At 38.1% G+C, this 21,300-nt stretch overlaps 1 protein-coding gene across 4 annotated transcripts in view; it reads right to left on the reverse strand.

Moving 5' to 3' along the window:
* The window catches only part of PTPN22 (protein tyrosine phosphatase non-receptor type 22), a 59,470-nt gene that overhangs the window by 22,497 nt on the left and 15,673 nt on the right, over nt 1–21,300 (reverse strand). For all 4 annotated transcript variants that reach the window (XM_042998227.1, XM_042998226.1, XM_007076355.3 and 1 more), the window contains 7 exons: nt 21,213–21,284; nt 21,037–21,096; nt 19,839–19,981; nt 19,263–19,329; nt 18,154–18,231; nt 15,489–15,575; nt 54–127 (listed from right to left, as the gene is read on the reverse strand). In XM_042998227.1, the coding sequence (XP_042854161.1) occupies nt 54–127; nt 15,489–15,575; nt 18,154–18,231; nt 19,263–19,329; nt 19,839–19,981; nt 21,037–21,096; nt 21,213–21,284 (581 nt within the window). The remainder of the gene's footprint in view (nt 1–53; nt 128–15,488; nt 15,576–18,153; nt 18,232–19,262; nt 19,330–19,838; nt 19,982–21,036; nt 21,097–21,212; nt 21,285–21,300) is intronic.

Raw genomic sequence — 21,300 nt, forward strand, 5'->3', positions numbered from 1 at the left:
TTGCACTCCCCCAAACAATTAGATAACGCTGAGGTGTGTAAAATTGTACTCACCTTTTTGGTAAATTAGAATAAGACTCTGCTTCTAGGGTGGGATTTTGCTCAAGAACTGAATACTTGGCTTGAATCTTCAAGAAAAATAAGACATTGGTTGTTGGTGAAGAAATGGCAATGAGATATTTTATTTTTTTAAGTTTTATTTATTTTTGAGAGAGTGAGCATGTGAGTGGGGGAGGGGCAGACAGAGAGGGGGACCGAGGATCCGAAGAGGGCTCTGCACGGACAGCAGCGAGCCCTATATGGGGTTCAAACTCACCAACCCATCAGGCTCAAATTCATGAACCGCAAGATCATGACCTGAGCTGAAGACAGACGTTTAACCGACAGAGCCACCCAGGCACCTCAGCAATGAGGTTTTTTTTTTTTTTAATTTTTTTTTAACGTTTATTTATTTTTGAGACAGAGAGAGACAGAGCATGAATGGGGGAGGGTCAGAGAGAGAGGGAGACACAGAATCTGAAACAGGCTCCAGGCTCTGAGTTGTCAGCACAGAGCCCAACGCGGGGCTCTAACTCACGGACTGCGAGATCATGACCTGAGCCGAAGTCGGACACCCAACCGACTGAGCCACCCAGGCGCCCCGCAATGAGGTATTTTAAATTCATAAAGTTGAGAAGTTAGTTTTCAGAAAGCATAAAGTATTTAAATAATTCACATAAGAGATTTCCAAAATATTGAGTTTCTAAAATATTGAACCTAACAAGAACTTGTTCATATACTGAGGTCAAAGGGATCCAAAAAAAAGGGAATAATAGTGTTATAGAAACTAGAAAGGGTTTCTTATAGCATCAAATATGGGAGTTTTAAAATGTCTTTGGGAGTAATTTCACTCTCAAGAACACCCTATCTTCAGAAATTACATCATCTTAACTCTTAATGTTAATAAGTGCTCATTAGGCCCTCAGACTTATTTTTACCTCTTTCTTCCTTACTATTCTCCAGCTATACTGGTTTTCTTGCCATTCTTTAAGTGTACCAAACTTGTTTCCAATTCAAGGCTTTTCCACTTACTATTCCCTCTAATTGAAATACTCTTGGCTCCAGATTTTGCATGTCTGGCTCTTTCTAAGTAATGATTCTCTACTTAAATGTCACCTGCATAAGAAAGTCTTCTCTGACCACTCAACCCCAAATCATACTCCCACACACTCGTCATCCTCTTTCGATCTTTTTTTCTTCATAGCCATTATCACATTATGAAATGTGTCACACAGAATCTTAGATACCATCAATTTGTGAAATATATCCTGATTTTAGAGATGTTTAAATAGAGTTTTAAATGTCATTGGCAATCGTCAGATTCCACCTGTTATGGGCTTAATTATGACTCTCAAAAAGAGATGTCGAAGTCCAACACCTGATATCTGTGAATGTGATCTTATTTGGAAATAGAGTCTTTGCAGATATTATTAGTCAAGATGGATTAGGGTGAGCCCTATCATAATGACTTGTGCCCTTATAAAAACATATAACAGAGACTCAGAGACGTACAGGGAGAATGTCATGTGATGATGGAGACAGAGACTGGAGCAATGTACCCACAAGCCAATGGATGCCACAGACTGCTGGCAAACTCCAGAAACTAAAAAGAAACAAGGAAGGCTCTCTAGAGCTATGAGAGAAAGCAAGGCCTTGCTGACACCTTGATTTTGGACTTCCTGCCTCCAGAACCATGAGAAAAGAAATTTGTTTTAAGCCCTCCTCAGTTTGTGATACTTGTTACAGCAAGCCTAGTAAACTGATAAGAGACATTAATACCCCACTTTCAATAATGGATACATCAGACAGAGGATCAATAAGGAAATAGAGGGCAGACGTGAATAACACCATAAGTCAATTAGATCTAACAGCACATATATAATAGTCCACCTAACAACATTCATATTCTTCCCAAATTTATATGGAACACTGTCCAGAATATACCATATGGTAGGCCACAAAACAAGTCTTAATATGTTTTAAAAGATTGCCATCATACAAAGTACCTTTTCCAATTATAATGGATTGAAACTAGAAATTAATAGCAGAAGGAAAACTGGAAAATTCACAAATGTCTATAAATTAAACAACTAATGGGTCAAAGAAGAAATTACAACAGAAATTAGAGAATGCTTAGAAATGAATGAAAACACAGCATACCAACATGTATGAGATACAGTGAAAGTGATATTCAGAGGGAATTTACAGCTATAGACACCCATTCTTAAAAAGAAGAAAGATCTTGAGGTACTTGGGTGGCTCAGTCAGTTAAGTGTCTGACTCTTGATTTCTGCTCAGGTCATGTAGGATCTCACAGTTGTGAAATCGAGCCCCACATTGGGCTCTGTGCTGGGTGTGGATCCTACTTAAGATTCTCTCTCTCCCTCTGCCCTTCCCTCTTTCAAAAAAGGAGAAGAAGGAGGAAGAGGAGGAGGGGAAGGAGAAAGACCTCAAGTCAATAACTTCATACCTAAGGAACTAGAAAAAAAACAAACTAAACCCAAAGATAGCAGAAGGAAAGAAATATTAAAGATTAGAGCAGAGATAAATGAAATAGAGACTAAGAGAAAAAGAAATAGAGACTAAGAAAACAGTGGATAAAATCAACAAAACCAAAAATTGATCCTTTGACAAGATCAATAAGAGGGACAAACCTTAGTTAGACTAAGGAAAAAAGAGGGAAGACTCAAATTACTAAAATCTCAAATTACAGAAATATAACTAGATACATTCTACCAATTTTACACAAATAAAAAATATCACAAGACAATAGTATGAACAATTGTACACTGACAAATTGTATAACCTAGATGAAATGGACAAAGTCCTTGAAACACATGATCAACCAAAACTGACTCCAGAAGAAATAGAAACATCTAAATAGACCTACAACTGGTAAGTAGATTGAATCAGTAATCAATCAAAAGACCTTCTGACAAAGAAAAGTCCAAGACCAGATGGTTTCATTATTGAATGCCGCCAAACATTTAATGAAGAATTAATGCAAACTCCTCCAGAAAACTGAATAGGTGAGAACACTTGCTAAGTCATTCTATGAGGCTAGCATTTACCTAGCCTTTGGCTCATACCAAAGCCACACAAAGATACTACAAGAAAAAGAAAACTACAGATCAATATCTTTTATGATTATTGATGCAAAGTCCTCAACCAAATACTAGCAAACTGAATTCAGCATCATATTAAAAGGATTATATAGCATGACCAAGTGGGATTTAGTCCCAGAATGCAAGGATTGTTCAACATACAAAAATCAACCCAGATAATACACCAAATTAATAAAATAAAGGGGAAAACCCCCATCTGATCACGTCAGTTGGTGCAGAAGAAAAGCATTTGACAAAATTCATTATAAAAACACTCAACAATCTAAGAATAATAGAGAGTGTCCTCAACATGATAAAGACCATATATGAAAAACCCACAGCTAACATTATATTCAATGGTGAAAAACTAAAAGCTTTTCCCTAAGATGAGGAATAAGACAAGGATGCCAATTTTTACCACTTCTATTCACCTTAGTACTTAAAATTCTAGCCAGAACAATTAGGCAAGAGAAAAACAAAAGGTGCCAAAACTAGAAAGGAGGAAGTAACATTATTTTCATTTGCAGATGATATGATCTCATATGTTGAAAGATTCCACACATGCACACAGAAACGTAGAAATAATAAATTCAGTAAGGTTGAATCATCACACCCAAACCAGTTGCCTTTCTATACACTAGTAATAAACAATCTGAAAAGAAAATTCAGAACACAGTTCTGATTATATTAGCATCATAAAAGGCTTAGGAATAAATTTAATCAAGGAGATGAAAGACTTGTATACTAAAAACTACAAAACATTGCTGACAGAAACTAAATAAGACATAAATAAATGAAAGACATCCCTTGTTCATAGGAAGACATAATATTGCTATAATAATAATATTACCCAAGGTGAGCTACAGATTCCATTAGATTCCTATAAAAATCCCAATGGTGTTTTGCAAAAAATAGAAAAATCCAGGCGAAAATTCATATGGAATCTCAAGGGACCCTGAATCGCCAAACCAATCTTGAAAAGGAAGAGCAAATTCGGAGGACACCTATTTCCTGATTTCAGAATATACCACAGGAGCACCTGGCTGGCTCAGTCAGTAGAGTATGTAACTCTTCATCTTGGGGTCATGAGTTCAAGCCCCACGTTGAGCATTGAGCTTACTTTTTTTAAATGTACTATAAAGACGGGCGCCTGGGTGGCTCAGTATGTTGAGCACCCAACTTCAGCTCAGGTCATGATCTCATGGTTTGTGGGTTCGAGCTCCCCATCGAGCTCAGTGTTGATAGCTCAGAGCCTGGAGCCTGCTTCGGATTCTGTGTCTCCCTCTCTATCTGCCCCTCCCCGCTTGCACTGTCTCTCTCTGTCTCAAAAATAAATAAAAATGTTTAAAAAAATTTTTTAATATACTACAAAGGTACAGTAATAAAGCAGCATGGTACTGGCATAGAACAGTCATAAAGACCAATGGAATAAAATAGAAAGCATAGCAATAAATTCACATATGTGGGAAACTGGTTTTTGGTGAGGGTGCCAAGACCATTCAATGGAGAAAAGACTCTATTCAACAAATGGCTCTGGGACAACTGGATATCCACATGCAAAAGAATGAAGTTTTTAAACATTTTTTAATTAATTTTTTCATGTTTATTTTTGAGAGAGAGAGAAAGAGAGACAGAGCGTGAGTGGGGGAGGGGCGGAGAGAGATGGAAACAGAATTTGAAGCAGGCTCCAGGCTCAGAGCTGTCAACACAGAGCCCAACGCAGGGCTCGAATCCACAAACCATGAGATCATGACCTGAGCTGAAGTCGATGCTTAACTGATTGAGCCACCCAGGCACCCCTAAACATTTTTTTAACATTTATTTATTTTTGAGAGACAGATTGTGAGTGGGGGAGGGACAGAGAGAGAGGGAGACACAGAATCCAAAGCAGGCTCCAGGCTCTGAGCTGTCAGCGCAGATCCCAATGTGGGGCTCAAACCCATGAACCGTGAGATCATGATCTGAGCCCAAGTCGGACACTTAACTGACTGAGCCACCCAAGTGCCCCCAAAAGAATGAAGTTTGACTCTTACCTTACAACATATATAAAAATTAACTCAGAATGGATCAAATACTTGAACATAAGAACTAAAACTATAAAACTCTTAGAAGAAAACACAGAAAGCTTCGTGACATTGGATTTGGTAACGATTTCTGGACATGACACCAAAGGTACTAGCAGTAATAATAAATAGAAAGATTGAACTTTATGAAAAGATTAAGAACATTTATGCATCAAAGTACATAATCAACGATGTAAAAGGGCAGCACACAGAATGAGAGACAATATTTGCAAGTCACATATCTGGCATGGGATTAATATCCAGAATATATAGAGAACTCCTAAAACTCAACAGCAACAAAAACCCAATTCAAAAGTTGGCAAAGGACTTGACAGACATTTTTCCAAAGACAGTATACAAATGGCCAGTGAGCACATGAAGCAATATTCAGCATCGCTAATCAGGAAAATTCAAACCAGAACAACAATGAGATATTACTTTATACCCATTAGAATGGCTACCATAAACAAAATAACAAGTATTGGTGAGGATGTGGAGAAATTGGAACCCTTGGACATTGCTGGTGGGAATGTAAAATGGGGCACTGCTGTAAAAATTAGTATGGCAGTACCTCAAAAAATTAAACTAGAATTATATGAAAAAACTAAATTAGAATTATATGATCCAGCATTTCCATTTCTGCATATATACCCCAAAGAACTGAAAACAGGGCACAAAACGATCTGTATACACTCATACTTTTAGCAGTGTTATTTACAATAGCCAAAAGGTGGAAGTAAACCACCTGTTCACCAATGGATGAATGGAGAAACAAAACGTGGCATACAATGGAATATTATTCAGCCTTAAAAAGGAAGGAAATTCTGACATGTTATGATAGTGATGAACCTCGAGGACATTATGCTAAGTGAAATAAGCCAAACCCAAAGAGCAAATATCATGTGATCTCACTGATAAGCGGTACCTAGGGGTAAAATTCACAGATATGGTAGAATTGTGGTTACTAAGGGCAGTGGAGAGGGTAGGGGGGAGGAAGGAATGGAGAGCTATTATTTAATAGGTATAAAGTTTCAGTTTTTCAAGATAAAAAGAGTTCGGGGAAGAGATGATGGTCATAACTGCACAACAAAATGAATGTTCATAGTATCACTCAATTATACACCTAGAATGAGTTCAGGTGGTGAATTTATGTGTATTTTACCACAATTTGAAAAATTTGAAAAAAAAAAAGTAGGCAAAGGATTTGGATATACATTTGTACAAAAAAGATATACCAATGACCAATAAGAACACAAGATGATGCTCAACATCACTAGTCATTAGGGAAATGCAAATCAAACCATAAGATACTATTTCACATCCATTAGGATGGCTATTATCTAAACAAAACAAAACAGAAAATACCAAGTGTTGGCAAAGATGTAGAGAAATTGGGACTCTCGTGCATTGCTAGTGGGGATATAAAATTTGCAACCACTGTAAAAAATTAGTTTGGTAGTACCTTTTTAATTTTTTTTTTAACGTTTATTTATTTTTGAGACAGAGAGAGACAGAGCATGAACGAGGGAGGGTCAGAGAGAGAGGGAGACACAGGATCTGAAACAGGCTCCAGGCTCTGAGCTGTCAGCACAGAGCCCGACGCGGGGCTCGAACTCACGGAGTGCAAGATCATGACCTGAGCCGAAGTCGGCTGCTCAACCGACTGAGCCACCCAGGCGCCCCTTAGTAGTACCTTTAAAAACAAAACCTAAAATTATTGTAGAATCCAGCAATTCCTGGATTCTTCTGGGTATATACCCCAAATAATTTAAATCAGGGACTTCAACACATATTGGCACATCAATTTTTATAGCAGCATTATTCACAGTAGCCAAAAGGGGGAAACAATCCAAATGTCAATTGGTGGATGAATGAATAAGCAAAATGTGGAATGTACACACAATTGAATATTGTAAACCCATAAAAAGGAATGAAAGTCTGATGCATGCTAAAAAAAATATAGATGAACCTTAAGAACATGCCACATGAAATAAGCCAGATATAAAAGAATACACAATTCCACTTATCTGATGTACCTAGAATAAGCAAGTTTATAGAAACAAAAAGTAGAATAGAAGTTGCTAGCGGTTGGGGTAGGGACCGTGGAGAGTTTCTGTTTAGGATGATGAAAAACTTCTGGCAATAAATAGGAGTGATGGTCACACACATAGGGAGGATACTTAAAGCCACTGCATTGTACGCTTGAAAATGGTTAAAATGGTAATTTTTTCCATAGTGATAAAATGATATATCTTACCACAATAGAAAATATGAATGGGGAAAGTGTTTCCTTCTCTTCTATTTTCTGGTACAGATTGTGTAAAATTGGTGGTAATTCTTCCCTAAACATTTGGTAGAATACTCAAGTGAAATTATGTGGGCCTGGAGATTTCTTTTTTGGGAGTTTTAAAATTATGACTTCAGGTTCCTTAACTGTGATGGGGCTATTCAAATGATCTATTTCATGTTGAGTAGGCTGTGATAGTTTGGTTTTTCTTTTTGAGGAAGTAATCCATTTTGTCTAAGTGGTCAGGTTCATTTGTATTTATTATCCTTTATTATCCTTCTGATGTCTGCAGAGCCTGTAGGCCTATCCCATTTCACTCCTGATATTGGTCATTTTTATTTTCTTCTTAAAAAAAAAAATCAGCCATCATAGAGGTTTGTCAATTTTATTGATCATTTCAGCTCTTTTCTCCACTATTTTTCTGTTTTCACTTCATCAATTTCCACTCATTATTTCTTTCCTTCTGTTTTCTTTGGGGTTTTTTTTTTTTTACTCTTCCCGCCCCACCCCCCTTTAGATTCTTAAAGTGGGAAGTCAGATTATTGATTTGAGACTTTTACTGTCTTCAAATGTTTGTATTCGGAGTGCTATAAACTTCCCTCTTAATACTGCTGTAGCTCTGTCCCACAAATTTCAATATGTTGTATTTTCATTTTTATTCAGTTCAATGTGTTTTTTTTTTAATTTCCCCTGAAACTTCCTCTTTCACTCAATGGATAATTTAGGAAAATGTAGTTTAGTTTATAAGTGTTTGAATCGTCTCCTTTTATCTTTCTGTCAATTGACTTCTAGTTTGATTCCACTATGGACAGAGAATACATTCTGTATGATTTCAATTCTTTTAAATGTTTGAGCTTGTTTTATGGCCCAGAATATGATTGATCTTGGTATATGTTCCATCAGCACTTGAAAAAAGTGTGTATTCTTGTGTTGTTGATTCGAGTGCTCTATCAATTATCAATTTGATCCTGTTGATTGATGGTGTTGTTAAGTTATCCTGTATTCTTGCTGATTTTCTATTGAGTTTTTCTATCAATTCTTAAGAGAAGGGTACTGTAGTCTTCTACTATTGTCAGACTTGTCTATTTCTCCTTTCAGTTCTGTCAATTTTTGCTTCACAAATTTTGTAGCTCTGTTTGGTCCATACACACTCAGGATTGCTATGTATGTATGACTTATTGGTGGATTGATTTTTTTACCATTATATATTGTCCCTTCCTGCCTGTGATAATTTTCTTGCTCTGAAGTCTACTTTATCTGGTATTAATATAGTTACTCTACTGATTTCCTTCATTCCTGTTTATATGAATACATGATGTATCTTTTTTTCCAGTCTTTAAACCAACCTGTATATTTGCAGCATGTTTCTTATAGACACATATAGTCGTTATGTTTTCAATACACTCTGCCAATCTGTCTCTCTCTCCTTTTTTTTTTTTTTAAAGAGAGAGAGAGAGTGCACAAGCAGGGAAGAGGGGCACAGGGGGAGGGGGGAGAGAGAGAGAGAGAGAGAGAGAGAGAGAGAGAGAGAGAGAGAAAGGAAGAGAGAGAATCCTAAGCAGGCTCCATGCTCAGCACGGAGTCCGACACCAGGCTTGATCCCATGACCCTGGGATCATGACCTGAGCTGAAATCAAGAGTCGGATGCTTAATCAACTGAGCCACCCAGGCACCCCCCAATCTTTCTCTTAATTGGTATACTTATACCATTTACATTTAGCATAATTATTGACATGTTAGGGCTTAAGTCCGCCATTTTATTTCTTGTTTTCTGTTCTGTTTTTCATTTCTCTTTTCTTTTTCCTGCATTTTTTAGAATTTCGTTTTGATTTACCTATAGTGTTTTTTAAGGTATGTCTTTGTATAGCTTCTGTAGTGGTGGCTCTAGGTTTTAAATTATATACACATAACCTATCACAGACTACAGGTGTTATCATTTCACTAGTTCAAGTACAGAAACCTCACCTCCCTTTACGTCTGTAACCTTTCCCTGTTTATATTGGCTTAAATACTTCCTCTAATACATTTGGAACCACATAAGACTGTATAATTTTTGCATCAATCATCCAACAATTTAGAAAGCTCAAGAAGAGAAATAAAACCTATTACATCTACTCATGATTTTGCATATCATGTCCTTCCTTCTTTCATCATTTCCTTTCTGTTTACAAAACTTCCTTTGCCATTTTTTTTTTTTTATATGCAAGGTCTCCCAGACAAATTCTCTTAGTTTTTTGGTGGTTGTTGTTTGTTTGTTTATTTTTCCATCTGAGAATGTCTTGATTTCTTCTTAATTCCTGAGGGGTATTTTCACTGGGTGTGAGTTTCTGAGTTGCCAATTATTTTCTTTCTGCACTGGAGAAATATATGTCGCTTCCATCTGGCCTCCATGGTTTCTGATGACAAATTTGCTATCATTATAATTGTTTTCCCCCTATAGTGAAGATCATTTTTCTCTGGCTGCTTCATAGAAGTTTCCTTTTTAGCTTTCAGCAGCTTCGTTATGATGCATCTTTTGTTGTTGTTGTTGCTTTGATAGGGAGAGAGAGTATGAGCAGGGGAGAGGGGCAGAGGGAGAGAAAGAGAGAATCCCAAGCAGGCTCTGTACTCAGTGCAGAGCCCAGCACGGGACTTGATCCCATGACACTTGAGATCATGACCTGAGCCGAAATCAAGAGTCAGACGCTCAACCAACTGAGCCACCCAGGCAGCCCAAATGTGATGAGTCTTTAAGTTCTTTTTTTGCCTTGACTTTTTTCCCCTCTCCTTCTTGAACTCTGCTGACACAAGTGCTAGTTTTTTTGTTATAGGTCTTAATTCCCTAAGGCTCTGTTTGTTCTCTTTTCCAGTCTATTTTATTTCTGATGTTGAGACTGGGAAATTCCTATTGTTCTATTTTCTAGTTCATTAGTTCTTTTTTTCTGTAGGTACCCTGAATTCTGCTTTTGAGCCTATCTACTAAGCTATTTTGTTTCAGTTACTACCTTTTTCAGTTCTAAAATTCCCATTTGGTTCCTCTTTATATCTTATGTTTCTTTGCTGAACCCTTTTATTAATTCTTTGCTGAAACTTTCCTTTTTTTTTTCAAAAATTTTTAATGTTTATTATTTTTTTTAATGTTTGTTTTTGAGAGAGAGAGAGAGAGCAAACAGGGGAGGGACAGAGAGAGGGAGACACAGAATCTGAAGCAGGCTCCAGCCTCCTTGCTGTCAGCACAGAGCCCAATGTGGGGCTTGACCACACAGTGAGATCATGACCTGAGCCAAAGTCAGACGCTTAACCAAAAGGTCACCGAGGCGCCCCAAGATTTTCCATTTTTAAAATCTTTTCAAGCATGTTTGTAATTGCTCATTGAAGCATTTTTACAGTGGCTGCTCTAAAATCTTTGCCAGATAATTCTAACATCTCTATCATCTCAGTATTGTCATCTATTGATTGTCTTTCATTCATTTGGTTTGAGGTCTTCCTAGATTCTTGGTATGACATGTAATTTTCAATCGAACCCTAGACATTTTTGTATCGTTATGAGGCTCTGGATCTTAGTTAAGCATCTTTTAACTGGGTTCTTCTATTTTTAACTCCATTCTGACAGGGGAAAGGAAAGGTGCTGCCTCATTACTGCCTTGTTATTGCCACATAGAATCGACCTCCCCTAGTTTGCTCGCTGAGCCTCTGTTGACACCCAAGCAGAGACACATCAGGAGAGGCTCCCCATGTGGTCTCCACTGACACTGCAGGAAGCTCTCATGGAGGCCAATGGGGATGAAAGTCTTCGCTCTTTACCTGATCTTCTGTGACACCACTTCAGCACTTTACTACGGTTTTAGAAAGGTGAGAATCTAGGGGGCGCCTGGGTGGCTTAGTCGGTTAAGCATCTGACTCTTGATCTCAGCTCGGGTCACGATCTCATAGTTCCTGAGTTCAAGCCCCGCATTGGGCTCTGCACTGACAGTGTGGAGCCTCCTTGGGATTCTGTCTCTCCTTCTCTCTGCCCCTCACCTGCTTGTGCTCGCTCTCTTTCTCAAAATAATAAACAAACCTGAAAGAAAGAAAGAAAGAAAGAAAGAAAGAAAGAAAGAAAGAAAGAAGAAAGAAAGAAAGAAAGATGGGAATCTAGTACCCCACTCAGCCTTTGCTGACATGGGTGGGGTTAGGAGCCATTATTTTCTGTGGTGTTGACTAAAGGAGAGTGATGAATTATCTAAAAGTTTTCTATCTTGCTGGACTGCCCCCTTACTGATCCTTTGCCTAGACAGAGCAGGCTTTTGTTGTTGTTTTGTTTTGTTTTGTTTGTCTGTACCATTGGCATTTCCAGGTTGTTGACTTTCAGTTCCAAGTCTGCAAAAATGAGGCAAAAGAAAACCCAAGGAACTTATCATCATGTCTTTCCTCAGGTCCCAAAGTCCCTAGCTAGTCTGACTTCTTTCTATCTTTCAGAGCCTTCTTAGAGTTGTTTTACTTATAATGTCAGTTGTTTCCAGTTGCACTTAGTGGGAGGAATAGGGGGGAAAAAGTATGTCCACTTGATCTTCCCAGAAACAGAAATCCTCTTTAGTTAACTTTAACCAATTCCCTCTATGGGAGTTTGAGCTGTGTTCCTATGTTCCCATCTACTGACTAAAGGCCCACTTCAGGCAACTCACCTGGAGCCATGACACTGCTACTGGGCTAAATTTGAGTATTGTCATTTTCTGGAACCTAAATAAAATATTAGTCCACATACTCTAGCAACACATTAAAAGAATATCTTTTGTTCAAGAAGGGTCAATTCTAAGAGTACAGGGATGGTTTGATACCACCAAATCCAATGATATGACTGTACTAATAGGTTAAAGGAGAAAATCCATGTGATCATTCCATGAGTGCAAAAATATGCAATTGACAGACTTCAACATTCTTTCTCTAAAAATTTCCTAGTAAAATAGAAATTAATAAATACTCTCTTTAAACAATTAAAAAACAACAGTCAAATTTATAATTGCACCAAAAAAGGATAAAATGCCTAGGAATAAATTTAACCAAGGAGGTAAAAGACCTATACCTATAAGACATTAGTTAAAGAAATTGAAGATGTCAACAACAAATGGAAAGATATACCATGCTCATGAATTGGAAGAGTTTATACTGTTAAAACTTGGGTTCATACAACCCAAAACAATCTACAGATTCAATGCAGCCCCTGTCAAAATACCAATAGCAATTGGTAGAACTAGAACAAATAATCCTAAAATTTGTATGGAACTACAAAAGACCTCAAATAGTCAAAGCCAATCTGGAGAAAGAAGAAAAAAGCTAGAGGTGTCACAATCCCAGATTTTAAGATATATTACAAACTATATTCATCAAAACAGTATGGTACTGACACAAAAATAGACGCATAGATCAATGGAACAGACAGAGATCCCAAAAACAGACCCACACTTATATAGTCAACTAATCCATGAAAAAGGTGAAAAGAATATACAATGGGAAATGACAGTCTTTGCAGTAAATGGTGTTGGGAAAACTGGACAGCTACATGCAAAAGAATTAAACTGGACCACTCTCTTATACCATATAAGAAAATAAAGTAAAAATGGATTAAAGACCTAAGTGCGAGTCTTGAAATCATAAAACTCCTAAAAGAAAACATAGGTAATCTCTTACAGTAATCTCTTGGACATCGGCCTTAGCAAATATTTATGGATCTGTCTCCTCAGGCAAGGGAAACAAAAGTAAAAATAAAACTACTGGGACTACACTACAATGAAAAGCTTTTGCACAGCAAAGGAAATCATCGACAAAATAAAAAGTCAACCTACTGAATGGGAAAAGATATTTGTAAATGATATATCCATAAGGGGTTAATATCCAAAATATATAAAGAATTTATACACTCAATACCAAAAAAAAAATCAGATTAGAAAATGGGCCGAGGACGTGAATACACATTTTCCCAAAGAAGACATGCAGATGGTCAACAGGCACGTGAAAGATGCTCAACATCACTAATCATCAGGGAGATGCAAATCAAAACCACAATGAGATGTCACCTCACACCTGTCAGAATGGCTACTATCAAAAACACAAGAAACAACATGTGTTGGAGAGGTTGTGGCAAAAAGGGAACCCTTGTGCATTGTTGGTGGGAATATAAATTGGTGTGGCCACTATGGAAAACAGTATGAAGGTTCCTTAAAAAATTAAAAATAGAACTACCATTTGATCGCGTAATCACACTACTGGGTATTTACCCAAAGAATATAAAAACGCTAATTCGAAGGGATATATGCATGCCTATGTTTATGGCAGCTTTATTTACAATAGCCAAATTATGGAAGCAGCCCAAGTGTCCATCCATAGCTGAATAAAGAAGTGAGATATATATGTGTGTGTGTGTGTGTGTGTGTGTAAACTGGACAGCTACATGCAATAATACATATATTAATATATATATATATATAATGGAATATTAGCCACAAAAAAGAATGAAATCTTGCCATTTGCAACAACATGGACAGATCTAGAGAGTATTATGCTAAGTGAAATAAGTCATACAGAGAAAGACAAATACCTTATGCTTTCACTGATATGGGGAATCTAAAAAGCAAAATAAACAAGCAAAAAACAGACTCTTAACTATAGAGAAGAAACTGGGTGGTTGCCAGAAGGGAGGCTTGTGGCAGAAAGGGTGAAATAGATTAAGAGGTATAAACAAACAAACAAATGTCTCCAAGTCAGCATCACACTTTATAGTGAAACATGAGAATCTTTTCCATTAAAATTCGGTTGTCCATAATCGCCTCTATCATTTAACCTGGGAATACTAGCCAATGAAGTAGACATAAACAGGATACAAGCAGCAATTTCTAACAAAACTATATTCTTATTTCCATGTCCTTCTACCACATTGTTTTTCCTTGAAGTTGACACTAACAATAGGATTACTTAGTCCATTTCAAGCCTCAACAGTTTTTCTGGCTTTCTTTCCTTTCCCCATCATGATTCAGCGTTCAACTGACAGGAGTTACCATCAGAATCATGTCTTACATACTTTGTATTCTTAATACTGTGATAACAGTAGGTCCTCAGTGAATATTTTCAGATTAAGAATCCAGGGGTGTCTGGGTGGTTCAATTGGTTAAGCTTCCAACTTTGGCTCAAGTCATGATCTCACGGTTCGTGGGTTTGAGCCCCACATCAGGCTGTATGCAAACAGCTCAGAGCCTGGAGCTGGCTTCAGATTCTGTGTCTCCTTCTCTCTGTGCCCCTCCCCCACTTGTGTGTACACGTGCTCTCTCACTCTCTCTCAAAAATAAATAAATGTTGAAAAAAAATTTTTAATATTAAAAATTAAGTTAATATGTATATGTAACTAAATATACCCTTGCAAGGTAAAACAGTAATTTTGTCTTCCTAAAGTTTGTTCAGAACCTAATACTTTGTGACTATATAGAACAAGTACTTGACTTCTCAATTTTCATGATGAGATCAAAATAGCATATCCTAGAATGCTCAATATTTCTTAACTGGAATTTGGTTAAATCATAATTGTTTTTATACCTAAGACCTTCAGTTGAAAATCCTCTACATGCTCTAAAATATTGACAAAATTTGATGAGGCATACGCAATCAAAACGCAGCTAGAAGAACCTGAAAATTCACATCAGTACTCAACTCTGAATTCATTTTAGGGTTGTCACTCTCACTTTTAACTGGCCACACAGCTATTTACGTGGAAAGAGAATATACACTTGCCCTGTCACTCACTCCTATGGTTTCTAAATTTCGCTGAAAATCGTATACCATAGGTGAACCAAGAGATTCATTTTCTACATTGGAGTACTTCAATTAATTTGTCCTCCACAGGAGATTGGCAGCGTAGCCCCACGCACCCTATGTCCCATTTACTTGTGACAGTGGATCATTAGGTAAGTTTGACAACTGATCTGAGATCCCTTGACCAAAATCAAAGATGAAAAAAAAAGAGAGACAAAATATCAAGTTTAATGTTTACCTCTGTTCCTGACTTTTTACCCCTGATGACATCCATCTGTCTCTTAAATAGTTCTAATACAGCCTTGTAGACCAGTTCATACTGTTCCTGCAGAGCATCACAAACCGGAACAAGGGAAAACAAACAAAAAACTTGGTGAAATACAGAACCAGAGTCTGGGAGTATGCACATCAGTCAAATCTTAATGTAGCAGATCTGAAGATCATCAACAGTAGTTTAATTGTAGTGCCCTTATGTTTGTGTGGCCCATTTCAGATTGCAAAGCGCTTTTAGGCTGCTAAACACAGCTAAATATTTGATCGTCTACCTCTAAATATACAAGGAAGGGCCTTCCAGCATGTTTTATGTTCTACTCCACCTTCTCACTTATCTTTCTCTCCACCATCATCCCTCCAGTTCTATTTTCCTTGCTTACATTTTAAAAGTTGTATTGGATCCTGGATGCATTTTTGTTGTTGTTGTCAGTTACCTTCATCTTTTCCAGAAAAAGTTAGATAGAATTGTGGTTGATGGGTAGATAGATGGCTTCAATATGTATTCTCAAACTTGACCCTCACAATTGATCTGTAAAGTAGGTAGCCTGTTATTCCTGTTCACACTGTGCAAGGTCATTCAGAAGTAAGGTCCAGACTTGAATTAGAACTTGAATCTTCTGACTCTTAGTTTAGTGCACTCAGATCAAGCTGCTGAAACGGTCTCCTAGCAGAGATACTGAAGCGACGTAGAGCACTGAAGGGTTTGGAAATTTGTGCTTGTAAAAGGATTTCACCATAGAAAATGAGACCACCACAATTACAAGGTTTGTGGGGAGTTTTCTGCTGCCATACTTGATCAAGCACTTGATTTTGTATCTACTTTTCATCTGAAAGAGCCTAAACAGGGTTTCCCCTGGCACTTTACACAACTCTGTACAAATAAAGCACAACCTTTGCCAATTACAATTTTAGCAGGAGAGCAATAGAGTCTATCACCCAACACATCCATTGGTACACTCTTCTATTTTTTTAAGAAGAGAGAAAAATCAGACAGGAAGCACCCAGCTGGTTACAGTGGTTATTTCCTGGTTAGCGTGGTGTCAGAAAAAGCAGCTACAACTGGTGAGGTATGTGTTCAGCTAGTTGCTGATAGTGCCAGCATGGGAAGGCTAACTTAAAATCGTTTCGGCTGTCTTCCGACTCTTACAAGTAGGCCTGAAATGAACTTTCTCTGAAATGGGGTATGGTTGTATTTCTTGATGCAGTTTCACAGTGTGATATTAGACAACTAGGATGCAACCTCCTGGAATCTTTATACATTTACAGGGATCAGCCTTCTTTGAAGTCTGGTAGCACTAAACCAGCCAATGCTTACATTTCACAGAAACTTTTTCCCTTACAAGCTGAATATAGAAACACCTACAGTCAACACATGAAAAAAAAAAGTTTTTTTCCACTAGCTATTAGTGGAAAACCTGTGTGGGCCAAACAGAAGGCTTATATTATAATAGTTCTTCATTTTTTCCCTCCCATTCACAAATGCTAGATGAAAATATCTAAACTGTCACTGTCAATTATTTTACCTCCAAATCTACGTGCAAGTTCACTTTGTAAGTGCTTTAAACACTTGAAGGTCTTGCTATTTAAGCAGCAAAAATTAGTTGTAACAAATTGTGTGAAAGTGTCTGTTGCTTGATAAATATCAGTAAACGCTTGGTGAATAAGGAATGAGGAATGCCAAACTCCATCTTAAAGATGGAGACCATTTATTTAGAAATGTGGGTAAAACGATTGGCGTGGAAATCTGGGTGAAATTAACATTGTAGAGAGTGAGAGATCTGTGCTGGGAATGTTTCATCGAGGAGGCGGAGCTTGAGTGGGAGAGGAGAGGACAAAACCGAGGAAGAGCATCTAAATGGAATGAAGGGGCATGAGTAATTTGGGGTGGATTAAAATATCGTGATACATATATACATATGTACATACATACATATATACATATAATGTATTGTGATGCATATAATATTGTGATCATATATATGTGATCCATATATATGTGATCCGTATATATAATACATGTATATTGTGATACATATATATAATCATATGTATAGTATGATTGTAATTATGTTTTTTAAGTTTGCACACAATAAGGATCAGGAGAGACTATAGAACAATAATAATCGTGGCTACCTATAGGTGATAGGATTATGGTTGATTTTATTTTTATTTTTAATTAAATCAAAAAATGAGTATATAAAATGCATTCCCCAGATTCTGTTACCACTTCCTGAAGTAGAAATTACAAGTCTCTATTTTCTCTGGTTTCAGAAATGAATCACTACTACAAACCAGCAAGTTAACCTGACCCAGGTATTATATCTTGAGTACGTCCAAGAGCTTGTTGAATTTTTTCAATATCCCTTGTAAGAAACATAAAGTACTGAGTTTCTTCACATTTTTTGCACAGACAGTAGAATACAAGGAATGAGAGGAATTTGACCCAAGCCAGGGATGTAGGAAAAATATTGATATATTCAGAGTTTGAGGAAATGCAAATGGACTCATGCACTTAGTAGTAAATTGGTGTTATAGCTAAAAATCAGCTATTTGGGGATGCCTTACTATGAAACCGAGAGAGGTAGCAAGAACCAGACACATGTTACCATCCATTCACAATAGTTGCATACCTGAGTTTGAACAAATGAAGGCCTTTGTGTTCGCATTTCCTGGATCAAACTAAAAACACTGAAGTTCTCAGGAATGATCTATCAAATAAAGAGAAACAATATCTTATTCCTTTGTTCCTAGCTTTGTTAAATTATTTCTCACGGTCTTGTTACCCCCATGGCATCTGTTGTCCTAACATAAGATCATATCAGAAAAAGAATGCGTCTTTAAAATGAATGAGATTTCTCTTCACTTGTGTCATGATTTAGAGCCTGGTGTTTTCCCCAGAAAAGACTGAAGAAACTCTTGAGAATGATTTCACATGGGGTGACCAGATGTCTGAAGTTAAACATATAATGAAGGCGGAGCCTGGGTAGGTGAGCAAATATGAGAATTTTATGAGATAAAAGAAGTTGGCAGATAGGTTTAAAGGTTCACACTTCTCACTTCCTATTATTAGACTTTAAGAAAATGATTTCTAGGGGCACCTAGGTGGCTCAGTCCATTAGGCACTGACTTCAGCTCAGGTCATGATCTCACAATTTGTGAGTTCGAGCCCCGCGTCAGGCTCTGTGCTGACAGGGCCTGGAGCCTGCTTAGGATTCTGTGTCTCCCTCTCTCTGCCCCTCCTCCACGTGTTCTCTCTCTCTCTCTCTCTCTCTCTCAAAAATAAACAAAACATTTAAAAAAAATTTTTTAAATGATTTATAGATTGGAACACAAGGCTTGATTGGGGTAGATTGAGTTCATCCATTATAGCCATTTGGATAAAGGAAGGGTAACTGTGTAATTTGGGGCTGTGATTCTCAAACGCTTCAGAAGCATCAGAAGCACCTGGAGAGCTTGCTGGGCCCCCACCTCCAGTTTCTGCTTCCATTCACCCAAGGTAGGGCCCAAGATTTTGCATTTCTAACAAGTTCTCAGGTGATGCTGATGCTGCTTCTCTGGGAACCACACTTCGAGGACCACCAACTTAGGGACTGATTTAATCATCTGACAAAGTGAGTCTACAAGTGAATATTCTAGAAAATAGGAGTCATGGAAATAGGTGTTTGGAAGAACCAAACAATTCCTAAGTCTGCATGTAACAGGGTAGGCAAACGGGAAGCGCCTTTGGAGAGAAACTCACCCCGTCTTTTAGCAACATCCAGGTATAATCGATAGCGCAGATAACACCAGTCCTCCCACAACCGGCACTGAAAGGAAAGATCACAGTGGCACATACAGTTGCAGAGACTGGATTGTTGACAGTAGCTGGGAAATTTCACCAGCAGATTGAGGAAGAAGTAACCGAGAGGCAACAAAACATGCTAAACCCCCCATTTCCCAGAGCACGTCTCTTGGTTGCCACATGCACACACTGAGCCTCGGGACAGATCCTCGGCCACTTCTCACCTGCAAGGGTGTCTGGAGAGGCACTGTTCTCGAGTAACTTGTCAGAAAATACTACTTTAATGCTCAGGTTGACTGTATTATGGTCTGTTTCTGCTACCGACCTTTCTCTTCCTATCACTTTCATGTCTCAGCTTCATTCCTTTCTAATCAACTGGAGAAAGTGAGACTAGTATCAAGAGCCTATATCCTACATGCCTGTACCAGCTTAAATTCCAACAAAGTCAGTCTTCCTTCAGTTTCAGCAGGAGTCCTGGCCAGGCTATGACATTTGGTTGGTTTTGGGTAGAAAGTTCAAAGAACAGCATCATACCTGCAATGAATGCACACGGGAACATGGTCATCCTCTTGGTAAGAACGCATATCCCAGATGAGCTCAAGAATAGGGTCTATGGATGAAGGCACATCATGGTCTGGCCAATTCCTGTAATGAAACTGGTAGAGAGTTCGAGTTTCCTATAAAAAAAAAAATAGCCAGAATAAAAGGAGGGTTCAGCGTTAGGACCCCACCTCATTCTAGCACAAGATTACTCTGACCTCCTAAGTAGCATCTCTGTCCTGTTGGCAATTTATGCTGCTTCCTTTCCTATAGGCCTCTGGTGCCCACATGCCTTCTGAGAACAATTAAAAGTGATTTCAGGTCACTGACTATTGGTCTGTCCCTATCTGCCCCACTCACACACAAGAGGAGATAGATATTACGACTGGTGTATTTCAGGTGGGTCACAGGCATGCTGATATATTAAACCCCTTTGCCTTAGAGAGACTAGGCAGCGTGAGCTCTCAATTCCCAGTCTCTACTCAGTGCACAGCCTCTATTCATCCTACAGATACTATCATTTTATATGTGTGCCATCGTGTGTAATAGATTGGGGAGCAGAGATTACACCAAAGGTCTCTTTTGCATATACATCAAAGGCCCAACTACTCCCCATTGTCTTATGCCCAGCCTGAGACACATACGTACGTATGTATGTATGTATGTATGTATGTATTTATTTAAATATTTATTTTATTTTTGAGAGAGACAGACAGAACATGAGCAGGAGAGGGGCAGAAAGAGAGGGAGACACAGAATCCAAAGCAGGCTCCAGGCTCCGAACTGTCAGCACAGAGCCCGATGTGGGGCTTGAACCCATGAACCATGAGATCATGACCCTGGCCGAAGTCGGATGCTCAACCGACTAAGCCACCCGGGCACCCCTCATATGTTTTTTTAAATTTATTTATTATTTTTTTTTAGTGATTATTTATTTTTGAGAGATAGAGAGAGACAGAGCATGAGCAGGGGAAGGGCAGAGAGAGAGGGACACACAGAATCCAAAGCAGGCTCCAGGCTCTGAGCTGTCAGCACAGAGACCCATTTGGGGCTTGAATACACCAGCTGTGAGATCATGACCTGAGGCAAAGTCAGATGCTTAACCCACTGAGCCACCCCAAGTGCCCCACATACATGTTTTTACCTCTGTCTCTGTAGGCTCTTGAGTTTACCAGTCCTGTTCTATACTTACACTATTGAACTTGGCTTTTAGAGTCCTGATTATGTAATCAGATTTTCTATTTTCAGCTTCCTAAGAAGTAAATTAAAATAGTAGTTACTTCAAAGACTAATATTCAAAAACTAGTCTCTATAAAGTAGATCCTGGAGCATTTGCTCAACCACAATGGAAGCAGCCATCATACTTACACAGGATATGGAGAAAGGACCAACTTGCAGTTGTAGCTCTCCTGGCTCAGTCCAGTAGCGCTCACACTTTTTCTGTTACACAAAACAG

Source organism: Panthera tigris, chromosome C1 (assembly GCF_018350195.1).
Source record: "Panthera tigris isolate Pti1 chromosome C1, P.tigris_Pti1_mat1.1, whole genome shotgun sequence".
In the NCBI taxonomy this organism is placed as follows: domain Eukaryota; kingdom Metazoa; phylum Chordata; class Mammalia; order Carnivora; family Felidae; genus Panthera; species Panthera tigris.